Source organism: Rutilus rutilus, assembly GCF_951802725.1.
Source record: "Rutilus rutilus genome assembly, chromosome: 7".
Classification (NCBI taxonomy): Eukaryota; Metazoa; Chordata; class Actinopteri; order Cypriniformes; family Leuciscidae; genus Rutilus; species Rutilus rutilus.
The window spans coordinates 28,664,949-28,684,783 of NC_140221.1; the positions used below are offsets into that span (position 1 = coordinate 28,664,949).

The 19,835-nt window shown below is 37.9% G+C and overlaps 1 protein-coding gene across 1 annotated transcript; it reads left to right on the forward strand.

The window, feature by feature from the left end:
• The first annotated feature begins 1,948 nt into the window (after positions 1 to 1,948).
• On the forward strand, positions 1,949 to 11,338 carry fbxw2 (F-box and WD repeat domain containing 2). The gene is made up of 7 exons (XM_084414711.1): positions 1,949 to 2,468; positions 3,177 to 3,686; positions 6,885 to 7,079; positions 7,235 to 7,368; positions 7,447 to 7,533; positions 7,981 to 8,150; positions 9,610 to 11,338. The coding sequence occupies exons 2-7, from the start codon at positions 3,197 to 3,199 to the stop codon at positions 9,899 to 9,901; spliced, it is 1,368 nt and encodes a 455-aa protein (XP_084270837.1). The 5' UTR covers positions 1,949 to 2,468; positions 3,177 to 3,196; the 3' UTR covers positions 9,902 to 11,338.
• Positions 11,339 to 19,835: the final 8,497 nt, after the last annotated feature.

Below are 19,835 nucleotides of genomic sequence, written 5' to 3' on the forward strand. Positions count from 1 at the left end.
AGGAAGTTATTTCACCTAAATTGCATGTTAGATAATAATCACAACAACGTCATGTTTTAAAATGACAGTCTTTGTTTATCTTTAACTCATTTTCAACTCCAATGTCTCTATTATTGTTCTGTCAAAAAGACTTCAATTTATCCCTCACTCCACCATCCAATCAAAACTGCTGTAATAGACATGCAGTATGAAAAGATTCCAGACTAAAAGGACCAAAAATGGAGATGGAAAGGCTCAAGTTGGCAGACAGAACCTCACTGCTTGCATTTCACAAATGGAACACTTGGCATTGCTCAATAATCATAAACCAACCAGATGTTAATCATGGAAAATATCAGTCCCATGATTAATGGAAGCTGGTTCAGAAAACGAAAGGCACTAGAAAAGAGAAACTATATTAGGCCTTTTCATATTTGGCCTGACTTCTGTACTGTTATATTCTATCTGCTATGTTACAAAACAATGATCCCATTATTAACACATGGTCAAACGTATATGGTTAACCAGGATTCCATTAAATACATCCTTGTTAATATTACTAAATATCATTATCATTACTCAGTGCAAACACTACTCCCAGTCAAAGCTCCTCTTGCCCATATGAGAACTTTGCTGACTGATTATACCAGATATCCCAGATAGCATACATATCCGGGCCTCATCTGGGCCAACTATGGCAACTATGGCACATATGACTCAGTTCTGGCAGCGGCAAAGGTCATATGGGCCGTATCTGGCCCACACACATCAAGACGGTTTTAGTGTGAGTTGTGGCTTGCTGTGTGTGGGCCAGATACGGCCCATATGACCTTTGCCGCTGCCAGAACTGAGCCATATGTGCCATAGTTGGCCCAGATGAGGCCCGGATATGTATGCTATTGCCAGCCACACATCAGGTCGAGTCATCGCCGTCATTCCATGCGGTAAATGGGCCAGAAGAATGTGGGAGATGTGGGCCACAACTGGGCCAAATGTCATTTGCTATCTGGGATCTACCTCACCTGACAGCACATTTAATTTTAACGGGCTGCTTGGGCTCAGATATACCCTCAGGCCTTGGAATGTAGGGTCACCTCACTTCTGTCATGTCATGCCTCGGTGGACATGTTGTTAACAGCAGTTGGTAGGTATCAGTGTGGCAGGGTGGGACTGTTTTGTGTTTACATGCAGCAGAGACACTATCTCTTCAACAGATGCACAGCCATTCTACTAAAACTCCTCCCTGAATTTTGACACTTGATTGCGATGCTACCATATGTCCCACGTATACATTTAAAAATAAAAGGGTTATTGGGCTGTTTACAGTGTCATATACAATAAAAGAGCCTACAAAGCAACAGGAAATAGAAATGAACACAACAAAAATTGCCTAGCCCAGTCTTACACAAGACTGAAGGTGGACGTTTTTTTCTTATTTTTTTTTTCCGGCATATTAGAATGAGTTCTGAAGGATCATTTGACACTGGAGACGGAGTAATGATGCTGAAAATTCAGCCTTGCCATCACAAAATGAAGTTATATTTTACATATATTAAAATAGAAAACAGTTCACAATATTGCTGTTTTATTGTAGCCTATTATGTCAGATAAGAGAACACATTTAAACACATTTAAAAACTGACCCCGAACTTTTGAATGGTAGCCTAGTCTATAATAATATACGACGAGTAGCTATATGTAATGTATATAATATACGAATTACAAAGAGTAATTTGAGTTTGCTAAAAATAGTAATATTAGACGTACACTAAATTTCTGTTTGTTGCTATGGTTTGTTTGTTGGCATAGTGTGCCCCCTGTTTACCACGCGGTGAATGACCGGCCACAAACACCATCTGTGTGACTTTAACCCGGTTAAGATATTTTAGCTACAGCATCATATGATGCTTTTGCATATGACTCACATAATTTTTGCACACAGTATGAACACAGGAATGCAAACTCATTCAGAGTCATGGTTTGAAAAAGTGACAGGCGGACACTCCTCCCGACTTCCTCCCGCTCGTGTCAAATTGCTCATCCTGCAACTTCCTGTCGCTGTAATTCCTCATTGCTAACGGAGGCTTCCTATCTTAGCCTATCCAGCTAACTCCACAAACAGAAAAAAACAACAACAATAATGTGCATTAAATTAACGTATGATATTACGTTCCGGAATAACACAGCCGTTGAAATGTGAACGAACAGAGATCGAATAAATTTAAAGTCAAAGCGTTTCCGTTAGATTCACACTGTATTGTATGTTATAATGCTAGCTCAGGACTCTAGAGATTTGTTTGATGTCAGCTAGCTTGGAGTTTCGTTTTTTCTTTGTTCGTCGCTAAAAATAAATGTTAGGCCAGACTGTGACAACCGCAAAAACGAAAAGTTTCTCTTTTGTAGAGCGATATCGATTTGTGTTGACACCTGTTAGCTAACTGTTAGCGCGGCTAGCTAGCGCTCTCCACAGACTGATTCTACTGGAAATGGTGATTATTTCTGCCCTACTCTATTTTATATTCACCGTTAAGCTTGTGTTTATAAGATGTATTATCTTTGAATATCTGCTGGCCATGTTATTGAGATTGAGTTGGTCAACAAAAATGTGTATAATACCGGTATGTGTGTGTGTTTAATAAAGTCTCTGGCCTGCTAGCTAGCGACTTTTTGTCAAATGTTTTTGGAATCCAGAAAGCTGCATTCCAATTACATGACAGCCTGTCAGATTCTGTTAACATGACAGTCAAGTAATCATGGAGATCTCATCTTTTTTCTCAGTCTTGTTTTACCGTTATATCTGTTCCCCGTTTCCCCTTAGGTTACTGGTAGGGTTAGGTTTAGGGGTTGACAGTCCATAGGAAGCATAGGAGGAACACAGACTTCGAAACAACACCGTCATGGTTTGTTCTTCAAATAAATGAGTACCTTCAACATCATGTTTTATATGCTTCGAAGCAATGTTGATGACATTTACATTATTCAAAGATTGCTTCAGAGTGGATAGTGTTTGTTTTCTCTGATAGACCTCCATTATGTAATCTGAAGGTGTTTTTTCTTTCATTTCTCTTGATAGTTGTTATAGTCTTGTTTTTACTCTGTATATAAAAGGCACTGCTTAATTGCATATCATTGTTTGTTATATGCAATGCAAAAAGTATGTTTCTAAAATATGTTAACCTGCTGTTATCTGTCAACAGGTAGACGCCCTCATGTGCCCATGGAGAAGGCGGCTTTCGAGAGGTGGCTGGAGTCGGTTTCCACCTCCTTCCTGGCGCTAAGCGACCAGCAGCGCAACCAATCGCTGGACCACCTCATCTCACTGAGCGGCGCTGCCCAGCTGCGACACCTGTCCAACGGGCTGGAAGCGCTGCTGAAGCGGGATTTCCTGCGTCTGTTGCCATTAGAGCTGGCTTTTTACCTGCTCCGTTGGCTGGACCCCCAGACCCTGCTCACCTGCTGTCTGGTGTGCAAGCAGTGGAATAAGGTCATCAATACCTGTACAGAAGTGTGGCAGAGCGTGTGTCGAGACCTCGGCTGGCGCATCGATGAGTCCATCCAGGATGCGGGGCACTGGAAGGGTGTTTATCTGAAGGCCAAACTGCGCATGAAGCAGCTGAATGAGGAGGATGCGTTTGAGACGAGCTCTCTGATTGGACACAGTGCTCGGGTATATGCTCTCTACTACCGGGATGGGCTTCTCTGCACAGGTGCGTTACCTTTATAGAGGTTGTTTTCCCTGATCATGTGGTCAAAAGGAGATCTAGTCCGCATGGAAATTCACCCTAAATTCATGTAATTTATAAATGCATCTTATTGATAAAAAAAAAATTTGTGTCAAATTTTTTGTCATCAACTTGTCAATTTGACTTCCCTCTGGTGTAATGTTTACCAGACTTCTCCAATCATTTAGACCCCATCCCTTTTTAAAATTCATCCTCAAGTTTGCATTCAGATCTGTCTGTCAAATCAACAACCGATAGATCGAAGCAAGTAGCCACTCCACAATTTATGTTTCTGTAATCCATTAAAAAAACGTAGAAAATAGAGGTCGACCGATATGGTTTTTTTCAGGCCGATGCCGATGCCGATCTTTTGAAATCCGGGTCGGCCGATGGCCGATAAATGCTGCCGATTTATTTTGGCCGATATTTGGCCGATTATGTGCTTGTTTTTAACCTCTATTTGAAAGATAAAATGTAACACAAATAATTTCTTAAGATAGACAAGATTTCTCAACAAAAACATTTATTGAACACTTTACCAATCTGCACTTGTACAAAAGACAAAAAGACCTTGAGATATGTTTGGTAATTGTACCTGAATGAATTGAAAATTAATTTGCTACATTTCAGATTAATATATTTGTTTTCCTTAACATTTGAATTAACAGTAACTTAAACACTTTGCAGTTTGAATGATGTCCTGATAAACAAAATGACGGAGTATGTTTTTATGTTTCCACTGTTCGATCGCGCCCCACACACACACACACACACGCGCGTTTGCACACAAATATAAGTAAACACTTTGCGACTTTAAACTCACGCGACTTTTCGATCTCGATCGCGCCCGCGCCTCTCTCTCTCTCACACACACACACACACACACACAACGCATTGCAATCTTTACATCGCAGCCGGAGCTAAAGCGGAGCTACAGATTAGGTGTCCCTAAAGAACCCGCGTATCTAACAGTAGTTCCGCATTACTTTGCACGCGAGTTTTATTTATTTTTATAGCGTGTATTCTCCGTGGAAATTTATACACCGAACCGTGACGCCTGTACCATTTCGGTTCAATACGAATACATGTACCGTTCCACCCCTAGTCTACAGTGAAATACAGTCACACATTACACTACTGTTTGGCCAGCATTTTAACCGTGTTTAATCCAGCTACTAGCTAACGGAATGTTAAAGTTAACTGCTGACTAGTGTCAAGTGCAGCGAAGCGATATTTCTGTTATTCTAACGTCCGTTTTCAGAGCATCCAAGAGAAGCACAGGCATAACAGTAGCACTGATATGAAGCACAGAAATGCGCGTTGATATTCGGTCCGGTAAATAACGGTCGTTAAGGCACCAGTGCCGTATTAGCACTGGGTCTGTCTGTAGCTACCCAACCCTAGCAAAGCAAAGCCAGTCCTTCACTAGCATATAGTTGGTCTCTTTTTTTTATTACTTACTTCTCTGCATTGAGTGACAACCCTCTCAAATATAAGACACACAACAGAACAAATAAAAGTCTCAGATTCACTGTCTGTAAATTCTTGCTTACTTATTTTGTGACATGATCGCAACCCTTCTGCTGTGCTAATGCAACCTCAACTACGCTATCAATTTCAAATTCGCCTATTCATGTTTTTTCTCTAAGTTGGCAGTAACATATCAAAAGTTTTTAATTAAATATAAAGGAGTTTTCTCCAAGGAACTTAGCTCCTTCCTTAAGCACTGGATGAGGTCTGCTCACTCTGCTGGAGAATGACTCTGGGCGCAGCGTGCGTCGAACGCGTGTTCCACAACAACAACACTAGGCTGCCCACAGATGCGCCTGCCTAATAATCGGCTTGATACACTTGGATATTGGCCGATGCCGATTATGTTAAAAATGCAAAAAATCGGCCGATCAATCGGCCGACCGATCAATCGGTCGACCTCTAGTAGAAAAGATTGCTACTTCTGTTACATTGCGACATTTAAAGGACAAGTTCGGTATTTTACACTTAAAGCCCTGTTTACAGATCGTTTCTGATGAAATAGAACGGTTAAGATTAAAATTTGGACACATGCTGCTGTCCCGAGAATTTTAGGTTTATTTCGCTTTCCCCCCCACCTACAGAATGGGTGTATAGGTGCACTCGAACATATCCTTCCTAAAACGCATTAAACTTTCGTTTACAAAGAGATGAAACTCACCGAGTGGTCAGGGGTGTTCACTGATATGCTCATACAAAAATCGCTGCAAAATATGCTTTCCAACAGGTGTTTTACCATTCGTTGTAAAACTGTGGATCGATTTTTCCAAACGTCTCACACCCGTAGATTCTTCCGTTGAGAGCTTGAATAATAGACACTCCAGCCCAGTTGGTGGCGATAATGCACCTTTGCCAATTGCAAGTAAACCACTGGCATTTCATTGAATACACAGAAGAAGCAGAAGAAGAAGCGGCGGAGTAATACCGTACCTCACACAGCTCTTTCAATACAAGTCAATGGAGTTGGACAAAAACTACGATAAAACCTGTTGGAAAGCCTATTTTGCAGCGATTTTTGTATGAGCATATCAGTGAACACCCCTGACCACTCGGTGAGTTTCATCTCTTTGTAAACGAAAGTTTAATGCGTTTTAGGAAGGATTGTTCCAGTGCACCTATACACCCATTCTGGAGGTTTTGGGGAAAGCGAAATAAACCTAAAATTCTCGGGACAGCAGCATGTGTCAAAATTTTAATCTTAACCGTTCTATTTCATCAGAAACGATCTGTAAATAGGGCTTTAAGTGTAAAATACCGAACTTGTCCTTTAAGTGCTAATTTTCCCTTTCGTAAGTTCAGTTTTCAATTTCCAGTGTGGGAGAGAATGAGTTATTGTGCTTCTTATGGATTCTTGTTAAAACCTAGGGTCAGTAAAAATGATAGGACATGTTAATCTGAAGTGCATTAAATGGTTGGTTTAAGTCTTTTCATAGATTGAACTCAATAAGGCTGTAATTTTATTTTTACCTAGCCATATTTGCTGTATCGCACTAAACCAACACTGTTCTTTGAATCCACGAAATCAAATTCATTTATTTTGAATTTAAATATGAATGGGTGGTGGTTTACTGGTGGTGAAGCATGGAGTTATTGCTTGTTTTAAATGAAGATCACGTTTAGTGGCTCGCTAATTGTAGACGTCCTTCCACTTAGGTTCCGATGACCTGTCAGCCAAACTATGGGATGTTCGCACAGGTCAGTGCGTCTATGGCATTCAGACCCACACTTGTGCCACTGTCAAATTTGATGAGCAGAAACTGGTAACAGGATCTTTTGACAACACCATTGCATGCTGGGAATGGAGCACTGGTGCCAAAATCCAGCAATTCCGAGGACATACTGGGGCAGGTTGGTGTCAAGCTTTGTTGGCTAATAGCACAAAGAAGATCAGCGATTAAAGATTTTGCTTATGATTTCGGTTTTGTCACTGCTGACCTTAATGGGAATGTCATGGCAGCAAGACATTGCATATGCATAAAAAAATAGTTTTACTGTTGTTGCAGTATTCAGCATAGACTACAACGATGAGTTGGACACCCTGGTCAGCGGCTCAGCAGACTTCACTGTAAAAGTCTGGTCCCTGTCTGCAGGAACCTGTGTCAACACTCTTACTGGACACACAGAGTGGGTCACTAAGGTAAAGACTTATTTTTACCAGATCTCATTGTGGTAGGAAGCATTTTAGTTTATACTCTGTACATCTGCTCTGGTTTAGGTGCACCTTCAAAAAAGCCAAGTGGAGTCCATGATGCACAGTCCTGGTGACTACATACTACTGAGTGTTGATAAGTATGAAATAAAGGTAATGTAAATCACTTGTGCAAGCATTTTTCAAGCTCTATTAATTCAAATTGCTGTTCAGTGTGAAGTTTCATGTCTAAAACAATTAGATTGTGATTTTTAAATGAAAAGTTATTTTAAATGTAAAGTTGTTTTTAAATGTAAAGTTGCAGTCAAATTATTCTATTGTTGCATTTAGGCCTGTCATTAGTAATAAAAAAAATATATACTATCAGTAAATTTAATCTTGAACTTTGTTTTTGTGTTTTCTCTTTTTTCTTCTTCTAATGAATCACATTCAAAACATGAGTATAGGGATGTGGAAAGAGAGTTTGTAACCTTAACTGTACAAAAAAAAGCACACAAAAAGAACTTGCAGTTGAGCCAATATTTTGCATTGATAAAGTTATGTGATATTCTGACTTCATATGTGCAGTATTTATCTGTTTCTGCCTCTCTTTCTCCATAGGTGTGGCCTATAGGGTGTGAGATCAACTGTAAGTGCTTAAAGACCCTATCCGTTTCAGAAGACCGCAGTGTCTGCTTGCAGCCACGATTACAGTTCGACGGCCGGTACATTGTCTGTAGTTCAGACCTGGGGATATATCAGTGGGACTTTGCAAGTTTTGATGTCATCAGGTACATTCATTTCAGCCCCTCAATTGTTTAACCAAGCTGCTAATAACCCTGTTGAATCAAATGTCCTTTTAAAGGTATAGTTCACCAAACAAATGAAAATTTTGCCATCATTTTCTCACCCTCATTTTGTTCCAAACCTGTATGAGTTTCTTTTTTCTGTTGAACATAAAAGAAGATTATTTTAAATAATATTGGTATTCATACAGTTGACGGTAGACATTGACATCCATAGTATTTTTTATTCCTACTATGGAAGTCAATGGCTACCGTCAACTTTTCACTTTTGGGTGAACTATCCCTTTAAGTTTGAATATTTTTATATTAGAAAGGGAACTGTAATGTTTTTTTTTATTTTTTATTTATTCTTGTCAAACAGCATTCTGGCACAGAAATTGAATAATCAAAACCGCATTGTCTTCACTGTATAAATTAAATATAATTAATCTTTGTTAAAGCTGCAAAAGTGATTTTCTCTTTGTATTTTGTTGTTTGATTAACACTAATGACAGACAGCAGCAGGAATATTAGGCTACTGTAACTTTAAGATCAAATGCACGGATCCAATATACTGATACACATCTGTTTTAGTTGTTTACAGTCTCTTAAGACATAAGCGACTGTGTTTACGAGGACACTCAATGAAACAGGCGTAACAAACGTAATTGTACGTTTGTGTCCGTTCAAGCACAAATGCAGAACTGAATTCTGTGTTCGAAGTGAGTTCTCTTTCACGTCGTCTTGTGCTTGAATGGTTTCAAATCTCTTGAATTTTTAAACTGACATAACCAAAAACACATGCAAATGATAAAATGATACGCACATATCGATGCTAAAACTATATGGCTTGATTTCACAGAAATCGCTTAGATTAAGCCAGGATTAGGCTCTAGTTCAATTAGGACATTTAATTAGCTTTTATAAACGTGCCTTAGAAAAGAACATCACTGGTGTGCATCTTGAGACAAAACAACGGCACTGATATATTTTAAGATATGCCAGTGTAAGTTGCTTTCAGTTAAACCAGCTCAAACATGCATTCTAGTCTGGGACTAGCTTAAGCCTTGTCTGTAAACCAGGGGTATGTCGTGCCGCCCTAGTTTAAATGTTATGCACTTTTTTTTTTGTTGCAGATAGTCATCTTATTTAATTGCTTTGAATAAACAATTGAATACAGTGCATTCATATTTTGCTCATTGTGCCCAGTTGTGGCCTTTAAGAGACAGGCCAAAACATTATTTTTCACCTAACTGAAATTAAGCCTTTTAAATTTGAATATAATTCGAATATTAGTAATATTATTTATTAGTAGCCATTTTGACAGCCCTAATGCACTATTTCTAGGTTATATAAGTTGCATTTGTGCAATGTTGCTTTATGAAAAAAAAAAAAAAAAGATAAATGTCGTTTTAATAAAAGGCAGCTTGTGTTTATTATTTACTGATTTTTTTCATATTTACAGAGTCATCAAACCACAGCAGGAACCCTCCAGCCTCTCTCTGCTTGGTTTCGGTGATATCTTCGCTCTGCTTTTTGATAACCACCACCTCTATGTTATGGACTTGAGGACTGAGGTCACCGTGGGCCGTTGGCCACTGCCAGCCTACCGCAAATCCAAACGTGGCTCTAGTTTCTTACCGGGCGTCACCTCCTGGCTCAACGGACTGGACGGCAAGAACGATTCGGGCCTGGTGTTCGCCACCAGCATGCCCGACCATAGCATTCATCTGGTTCTTTGGAGAGAGAACGGCTAGAAACACAGAGGTGGCGAATACTAGCCCTGTGCTCTGAAATCAGGCAAAACTTTTATGAACACAACAAAAAGAAGAAAAAAGGGTGCTCTCACTTTGAAAAAAGAAATGATAGCCAACCAAGTTAGATAATGCATGGACCAAAGTGTTTTCTCCCCTCTTTGCATTTGTTTCCATTCAGATTAGGAATTTACTCTTGCTTCACTCTTTCTTATTCACTTTCAAACCACGCATTCTACTCGTTGCAATTTATAGAAAAGGAGACATCTGAAGATTTGTAGTACAGACCATAGCTTCTCTCCATGATGTGAACAATCCAAGGCTTTTGTTTGTTGAAGATTTAAGAGAGTTCCTACTGACATTCAGATTTCAGCTCCTTTTGCTTTCACACCAGTGAGAGGTAGTGAAATGCTACAGCACCATCTGAGCACAGATCGCTTCACACCAAGCATGAGCAGTAGAGCTGGCTTGTTTTTCTTCTAGCACAATCACCAAGATCGACAATGAAGTGGTTTTTTTTGTTTTGAGTGCTACCTTTTCAACAAATTTGCTTTATTTACAACATCAGGAGTTTTCCTGTAGATAGAGAAATGTTGCCTTAAATCTACGATTTCCTTTTGAAGAATTCGAATTTGCAGACCTCTGCGTCTGTAGGCGCTGGCTTGCACCCCAAACATCTGTGTTTTTGAAAATCCTCTGATAAAATGCAGTCTGAAATGGGTTTCATATGAAGGTCATTCAGAGGTGGCTTCTTGCTGTTACTGACCCTTGGTTTTATTTTTCATTCAGTTAATTAGTCGTGCATTTATTTTAACACTTAACCCTTTGCATTTACAGTGTCACATTCTGAAAACCAATGTTACAATCCTCCCTCAATGAGAGAAAAATGTTTTATGCTTATTTTTTTAACCTAATGTAATTGACACTGTAAGAATTAGTCTTACCACTATTTAGCCAGACTAGATTGCACAAAAAATGTTTCTTGTGAATCTCATTGAATGTTCATTTTTAATCTTTATTTTTAAAGACTGATCTTATTTTTAGCATAATCCAGGGCTAACCAGCTTTTGTCACTTTATATATCTGCTTCTGTAGTTCTGTATATCCTACTGGAACATTAGAACAATGAAACTTTTTATTTTCCCAAACCATCAAAACAAATGAATACGTTTTTTTGGGGGTGGGGGGTTGATAGTTTAATGTTTTCTCACCATGTTGCTCACACATTTCAGTGGAAAGATACTGGGTAAAAATGTGATTATCCGAAAATGTCATTGGAGAGTTACAACGTCTGTATGCACTGGTCATGTGTTACTTCACTGTAATGCTAACTTCACAGACTGTAATGGCATCCATCCATCATTAGCAGAATTCAGGTCTGTTGTTTGTATAACAAAATAACATGCTGTCTTACAAATAAATGACAGTAGCTAATGATAGAAGTTGACTTTCTTTTGACTCCTGATGTTTACTGTTTTTCCTGATGTGGAACATCTAGTTATGCTTTCTTGCGTGTGATGTATCAATTGAATCCAGCTCTGCGTCAACAGAACCTCCAGGTCGCTGAACCACAATGCAAGTAACAATCGTATTATAAGTTATAACCAGAATTACAGGAGCCTTTCTCAAACATGCTTTTAATCTGTTTGCACACTAGAGGGCGATGCTGCAACACATATAATGTGGTAAAAGACTGACAAATCATTATCTAAATCATCTAATACGTAGTGGACACGTGCTTTTTATTTCCCAAACCTGTTTATTGCAAACTCCGCCCCGCAGTCGATTCCAAAGATGTTTATTCAGTGTTGTTCGCCTACATGCTACATCCCTACACCCTAGCCTTAAACTAGTTTAGGAGGGGGGGAACTGTATTGGATTTATGCAGTACGTCATTGCACTACAGGCTGCAGCGAGGACATCGTGTGGCAATAAGAGTTAATTATTTATTTTTTTAAACTATGTGAGAGTAAGTGAATGAAGAATTTTCCTTTTTGGGTGACTGTCCCTTGACTCAATGTAGAAGTGTATAACGAAATAATTTAGAGCTTGTGTAAATGTAAGTGTCGTTCCCACAGTTCGACGCTCTTGCGTACACTCGGTCTGATCTCAGTTTTCCCTCTTCTTGCTCAATTGTCTCTCAGCTAATTTATATTCCCGTCTTCTTCCTTTCTTCGCCTTCTTTTTCTTCCCACAAGCTCCCCCTCGCGCTCCTCCCTTTAGCCCCTCCAAAGGTCAACGGAAGGAGTTAAAGGCAGAAGAATAACATGGCATCTCTCTTATTACCTGTCTCTCCCTCTCAATCTCAGTGCAGAATTCATAGGCTGTTTGGGCTAAGCATTAATATGGCGTAATCCCAAAACTTTCAATCACATCACAGTTTACACAAGCAGTCCCAATTACTCATTCATTTGGCCATACAAAATACCTTTTCTGTCCTTATGAACAAACAGAAAAAATGCTTGAAAAAATGGTTTATGAAGGATCGAATTAAACTCCATTTTATTATCCACTTCCCTTGAGAACTGCTTTCTCTCATAGTAGTTATTTAGTCAAAGATTGGTTATATCCATTGTTATTATTGCTGCAAAGAGGGACTCAGACATGAACTATAGCTGAAAGTAATTTTGGTAACACTACAATATCAGGTTTCATTATTTAAACTTTAGTTAACATAAACTAGAATCAACAATACTTCAGCATTTGTCAATCTTAGTTAATGTTAAATTAAAATAAAAAAAATGTATTTGTTAACATTAGTTAATGCACAGTGAACAAACAATGAGCTGTATTTGTATTAACTAACATTAACAAAGACTAATACTGTAACAAATGTATTGATCAAGTTCATGTTAGTTAATACATTAACTAATGTTAACAATGAGACCTTATTATAAAGTGTTATCATAATTTTGAATACTAACATTTAATGGCACAGTACAAAATTCTTAAAGTTGTGAACTTAGCTGTGTATTGATATTTTATACAGTTTAAGTAAATAATAAACTGAATTATTATGAATTCTTATTATTTCAGAAATGTTCCTTATGCTTTAAGAACAGTATTGGTGGGAAATGTTGCTTGAATGCTGATATTTAGTCAAATTTATGTTCTTTTTTTTTTTCTTTTGTCTAAGTGTTTGCTCGATGACATTCCAGTACTGGAAGGATCAGGGAAAGCTGTTACCCACCCCAAACGGTGAATTATGAAAATGTAACAATGAAGATGAATTTGAAATGCTTAGCAGCATAGAACATAAAACAACATAAAACATTTTACTGTCTTTACACTAAGACAGTAAAATCCCATTCCTTAGACCACCCACATACATTTTTTTATATCAGTATGCTTTGAAACCACAAGCAATTACAATGCAAAGGACCACTCTGATGACCTCCATATGCTTAAAATCGCAAATATCATTGGCAAGCACAGCATATTGTCTTGATACAAGTCTTGATGAGATACGTTTCTTCTAATCCTTTTAATGATTTAAGCATGTTCAATTATGAGTGCTCTAAACATATTGAAAAGGCATGTCTGCACTGTTTCTATTATGGGATGAGAGAACACCACACACACTGGTGTTTATTTTCACCCTGTCCGCAGACCAAACATGATTACAAGTTGTACAGTCAATATTTAGATATTGTGGTTAGGCCCTCAGCCATATTCTCTATTCTCCTCCCCTCAGTGTGTGCATGTCATCAGACAGGACATTCCCACTTTTAGTGCACTCATCTCAGTAGGCCTACTGTGTTCGGCTGGAGCAATCATTGTAATGATTAAAATACATAATATGTTCTATATGGAACTGCAATATAGTTGTCAGTTTATGTGCTCTGAGATGTTATGCTGCAGTGCTCATGCAGGCAATGCAAATTCGACTTACATAATTTCTCAATCTCATTCTCTTTATCATTCCAGTCCTATCTATACATTTAATTTTTTCCTCAAATTCAAAAGTAATGTCCCAGTGCCCATGCCGCCCTGTCATCTTGGATAATTTTATGTTATTGTATTTCAGTAACGATACGAATGTGCATATAAGTATCTTAGAGTAGCAATACATAGTCAATATTAGTTTTTTTGCAGTAAAAACAGTTCCTAAAAGTTCATAAATGAACCATTTTACTTCTATGTAACTTTTGGTGCTCTAGCAAAAGCATGCGTCTTGCGGAAGAACAATGAATTCGGAGCTACTTGTCTCTGTTCATGTATATGACGAGTCATGCAGGTAAAGCACTTATTATAGGCGTACCTTAGTTATTTACGATAATACAAAAATACAATTTGGAAGATGGATTCATGATGTACTCGCTCGTTATACATTTTGAACCAAAAAAACATAGTGTAGCCTATACCTTTAAAAATCGGAATAACTTTATTCCACTATAAAGAATCTTTTGTGCAATGGACAATTACCATGAATATTAAATGTTCTTCATGACCATTGATACCAATAAAGAACCTTCATTTTTAAGAGTGTATCACCCTTTTAGGGGTGAATATGAAAGTGGTCTCTATAGGGTTCTGCCCCATTGACAAAATGTTGTACCCCTAAAGGTATTTTTTTTCTGAGAGTTTAAGGGGCTCCTCAAAATGGTTTACATCAGCTTGTCTAACTGTGTGTGTGAGACTTAATTCCAAATGCACAACCCAAGTGGGCATATGGGAATTTAAGTCAATGTGAGGAAAACTTATGTCTGTAGACATATACATCGATTTATTACTGCTAGTGATGACATTCATTTAACCATGGTATGCTGATGTCAACATGAAACAAAGGACAAAGGCCATAGAGGATACAGGTGGTAGAACAATTTTGGAATTCGCTGTAACTTGCTAAAAACCTATATATATATATATATAGGTTTTTAGCAAGTTACAGCGAATTCCAAAATTGTTCTATAGATAGATAGATAGATAGATAGATATGGATATATATTAGGGTTAGGGTTAGTCTGAACATTATTCAGTTCTCTGAAATCGTTGTCCATTCCCTTGCAATTTTGTAATGATCGGACCAAGAACTAACACAGATGCAATAAAGGTTACATAAAAAATCTCTGAGTTTTGTCTATACTCTTTTACTTATTCAGAAACTCACTGTGTCATCTGTTGATAGTGGTGAACTCAAGACCCAAACAATTCCACTCTCCTCCCCTCTCTCCAGCGCTCCATGGACAGACAATGGATCATTCACACTGCCCTGCCTTCATGCCACTTGATTGGCTTATGGTAAAAAAACATTCAGGCCTTGTGGGAACTTTCCAGCCGAGATGATAATTAGAAGGGGGAGGGAAGGGAGAGGGACAGATACAGGATACAATAGGCAACAGAGGCCTTATTTACATCTCATATCCCCTCCCTAAACAAATCAACAAAAACATGGGCCTAATGAGAGGGACAGAGCTGGTGTCATTACACTCGCTACTGATGTTAACTGCTTTACTTTGGCATTGGTGCACATGTGATATGCACTTAATCATCAATGCAGTTCATGATATAAAATGTTTACACTTGTATTCAGTGTTGTAATAGTTACTATAGTGAGTGTACTTGATGAGAAGGTGAAAACCAAAACTTGATGTTGATTTGTAACTATAGTGACCAAACAGCTGCATGTCAGTTTCCCAAAATATGTTACAGTATAAGATTATAAATTGTACAAGAATGTAAAATGATCTACAATGAGAGAATAAAAGCTCTGCTCAGGACCACCATGATTTTTCTTTTAATCATCAAACATGAAGCTTAATTGGTCGAACCGTCTTGGGACATGATGTCACATGGAACAAATTTCATCTGTGTTCTTTGATGAAAAATGGTTAACACATTGCAGAAAGGTTATGTATAGCCAATATTAGCATTACCTGACACAACAGCTAGCTGAAATAGCTTCTTCTTTTTTTTTTTTTATGGCACTCAATATGACAGATGAATATTGATAGAGTAATGCTTTAGATTTCACAACAGCAATAAGTAATTCACCCGTTTCTTTTTAAAGTCACCATAAAATCACAATAGATTATAATTTTTTTTATTTATCAGTTTACTGTGAATGATTTATCCACACATTATTATTACTATTATTATTAGTAGTTTAAACATATGCCCTTTTAATCAAAAACATTAACATTAACAATGCGACTATGTATCTGCTCTGATGTCATGTAGCCTACACTCACATGAGGGCAGGGCGATAAGGTTGTCCAATGGCCAGACAAGTTTCAATCCCTCCCCTCCAGAAACCTCTCACTCATACATTTAGTTTACGATGTCACCTTCCAATCAATTACTGGACAAAATCAAGTCCCGTTCTGCATTCTGTCTTGGTTGATGAGCTGCTTCACTCTGATACGTCGCAACAAAGAAGAAATATCAGTTGCAATTTCCATTTCATGCCGAATTTAATGTTGAAACTGCTGTGTGTTCTGACAAACTGAAATATCATTAATAAGTAACTTAGTGTAACTTGTAAAACAATCAATATGTGAGGATTTGACGTAGGCTACACCCAAGAGCATTGCCGATTAGGAGATGAACGACTTCAGATTTTTTAAATCGATGTCGACAAGTCGCTGATGACGTCATTAATGAACAAATAAGCCTTAAACTGGAGCTGAGACTCGCACGCGGGTTGCCTTGTGCACAATGGCATATGACACAGCGCTGCCCACAAGGCTATTGCTCCTACATAAGAGCTTATTTTTATCAGTTCTTTTGTCTTTTGGTCATTATATTTCTCACAGACTTCTGCTCTTTCTAAATCTGATAGCCTACATATAAAGTAGCCAATAAAGACTTTGAATGCATTGAGAGAGTGATTGTGTGTGAATTAATTCTACCTGGCAGCGTCTCTCTAATTATAGTGAACCAGTGAGTTTTAGTTACTAAGAAATATATGCTAGAACTTTTCAGTTTCTAATCTATTTTATAGATATATCACAGATCAGTGTTGACAATACATTTCTGCACTAGGCTACTGAATGTTTCTGTGTGCGCACGACCTGCACGTGATGTGCGAGTTACTGTTTGAGTGTGCGTAATGCAGCGTTAGTTTACATGTACATGTACAATCAACTATTTAAAACGTGCATTCTCCCGATCAATTTTGAGCATCCAGATGGTATAATCAAACAAATCTTGTGGAGCGCTCTCTGAGTGAGTATGCATTTATTTGTCGTTTTAACTGTTGGAAATGGAGCGTGAAAGTAGACTTAAAAAGATTTATTATCCTGTTGCGGCCATGATCACCAACTACTCAACTTCAAGCTCAAAGCATCATGGCAGAGCATTAAAGTCAACTAGTCGACTAGTCTGTGCCACCACCCCATAGATGTATAACAGTTTGGAGATTACAATTTTCAATGTAAAAAAAAAAGCTTGTTGCTATTCTTGTAAAGGCATGTGAGTATAGCAGCCTATAGTCAAGTGCATAGTTTTGATTGAAAAGAGTCTGTAGTCAATTTGATTCAGTATAATGCCCATCTCAATACAAATGAGCGGGTGAAAAAATATATTTAGCATGTTTAGGGCCTTCTATTTAGTTCTGTTATAAACCATATTGTGGGCAGCACACAACCAAACATCTAGAGATGATTGTTTCAAAGTTGTCATGTGATAAAAAATTTGGCACATTTTTAATGATTTGAAATTCTGATTAAGATATTAGCTTTACCACTGTGTCAACAGCCCTCAGTTCTGTTCTATTCATTTCACAGATGCTTTGTAACTATGACCGTACTGTTTAAATATGACCAAACTCCACATACAAGTATGTGCTCAGTTGAACAGATGGTATATAAAACGCTTTAGTTTTAGTCTTCCCAAAAAAACAAACAAACAAAAAAAAAGCCCAGGAAATGGCTGCATCAGGTCATTCAGAAACATTTGCTTGAGTTATGAAAAAGAAAGCAGACGGTTAAAAAAACATAGACCAATGAAAGTAACAGAGAGACAGAGAACAGCTGTTTCCATTAAATCAGAAAGAAAAGGACTGGTGGAGCCGGGCCGTTTTTGGCAACAAACTAATATCATAGTGTGCAATCGCTGTGCCTCTGAGAGCTTCTTGACGAGGGAGGTCCTGATGAATATGTTTTTGGCAATGAGGCTTGAGTGTGTGTAATCATTTGTGACAGTGGTGGAGACGTGAAGACTGAGACTTCTGGAGTGCTGAGAAAGCCATTTATCTTCTTTCCAAAAAAAAAAACCTTAGCATTCCTATTCTAGAGTTGTTATGACTTATTGTCACTGTGGGCAACAGTGCAAAACAGGAAAAAGGAAATAGAGTGTTATTTTTATTTATTTATTCATTATTGAAATTTTCAACAAAACCATTACAACAAAACAGAAAACATTAAGCAGCCCAGGCAAGCTTAAAACAAATATAAGATACAGTATTCATAAATTATTGAAGAATTAGTGAATGAATGAATGAATGAATGAGTAACACATTGAATTAAACATGACATTTTGAAGTAGAAAAAACAAGATAGTTTTCCTGCATATACTCCAGTAATCTTTGTTTTATTTTAAACTTTTTTTTTTTTTTTACAATGTAGTTTATATCTGTAAAAGTACGGAACTGGTTAAAGTTAAGAAGGACAGATCTGTCCGTTCATGCCTCAGAAGAGAGAAAATTTGGCTCGCTTCATTCCTGGTCTGCGTCCAACACTGACATGATTCACACTGGATTCCAGCAGCATGCGTGTATTAAAAGAGATAGAACTTTTCTAGAACTCAAATTAGACAAATAATTAGACAAATCTCTGATCCAGGTTTTTCCACTGAAAGTTCTTTTTTAGTTTTTCCCTTGATCGCAAAGTCTGGGCTACTTTACAGCAAATAATGATAAACAGGTCTGACAGCTTGGCAAGAGGGAACAACCGACTCCTCAGAGAGATTCTGAATACATTTCACAGCAGTTCTCTCTATAAGAAAAGGAAATGCCAACATCTTGCAGTAATAGTCTCACCAGATCGAACAATTTCATCCTTTGTGAGGAGTGAAGCCTTGAATTCTGGAGTTGCTCTGAGTTCTCTGTGTGCGAATGAAATGTACAGGGCTCATATTCTGTTTTCTCACTGTGTTGGGAAAGCAGTTTCATTGCTTGTTGTGTTGTAGTTTTGGGATTTTAGTGTGATGTGATTATTTATTATTTAAAATATATCCATCTGAATAAATACATAATATTAGATACAGCACTTTTCTCATTACCATTCAAAACAACATTGTGAATCTCACGGTATAGCTATGTCATCTAGTCAGTTCATTTCTTCACTTCGACAGAAACATGCTTGTGAGAAATGGATGTTCTGTATTACAGTTTTACAGTGGAATGTCAGAGAATTTGCATGAGACTGTTTGCTCCTTTCCTCCCAAATAGGCCATCTAATCTCTCTAATTGGGAAAAGGAGAAAATGCTGAAAGGTGGGGGTATAGGGATAGGGGGCATTTTTGGCCAGCTGCCCAAGCTTTGTGGTTTGAGTGCAGAAGTGTGATAGGGTCAATGTAGCATGGATAACACAGTCCGCTCTGTTCTCCAAAAGCTGCTCCTTCTCTTTCTGCAGATCTAGGCCAAGTGATGATCATAATCAGTCATTTAGAGATGGAAAGCACAGGAGGTTTTTTTTTTTTTTTTTTACATGAATGTGTTCCTGAGCTAGGAAGTCAATTTAGTATATAACATATCTCATTAAACTTCTCAAAATCCAAACCTGCTACTATTTGGATGTTGAACATTTTCAAGCCAGGGCTTAAATGCTGTGGAGGATGGGGAAGTTTTGGTGTGAGAACAGAAGAAAAAAAGTTGTAACTTGTAACAGCTGCTATTTTGCTCCAAACCGACCAGAAAGGATCAAAGGATTGTTCATGTAATCCTGACCGTTATTGCAGACCAAATGGACTGTTCAGAAGAAGTTGTCACAGAAAA

Coding starts and splice junctions, on each gene's coding strand:
- fbxw2 (XM_084414711.1), top strand. CDS start 3,197: ATGGAGAAGGCGGCTTTCGAGAGGTGGCTGGAGTCGGTTTCCACCTCC. Junction 7,534..7,980: donor TTGATAAGTATGAAATAAAG/GTAATGTAAATC, acceptor CTTTCTCCATAG/GTGTGGCCTATAGGGTGTGA. Junction 8,151..9,609: donor GCAAGTTTTGATGTCATCAG/GTACATTCATTT, acceptor TCATATTTACAG/AGTCATCAAACCACAGCAGG.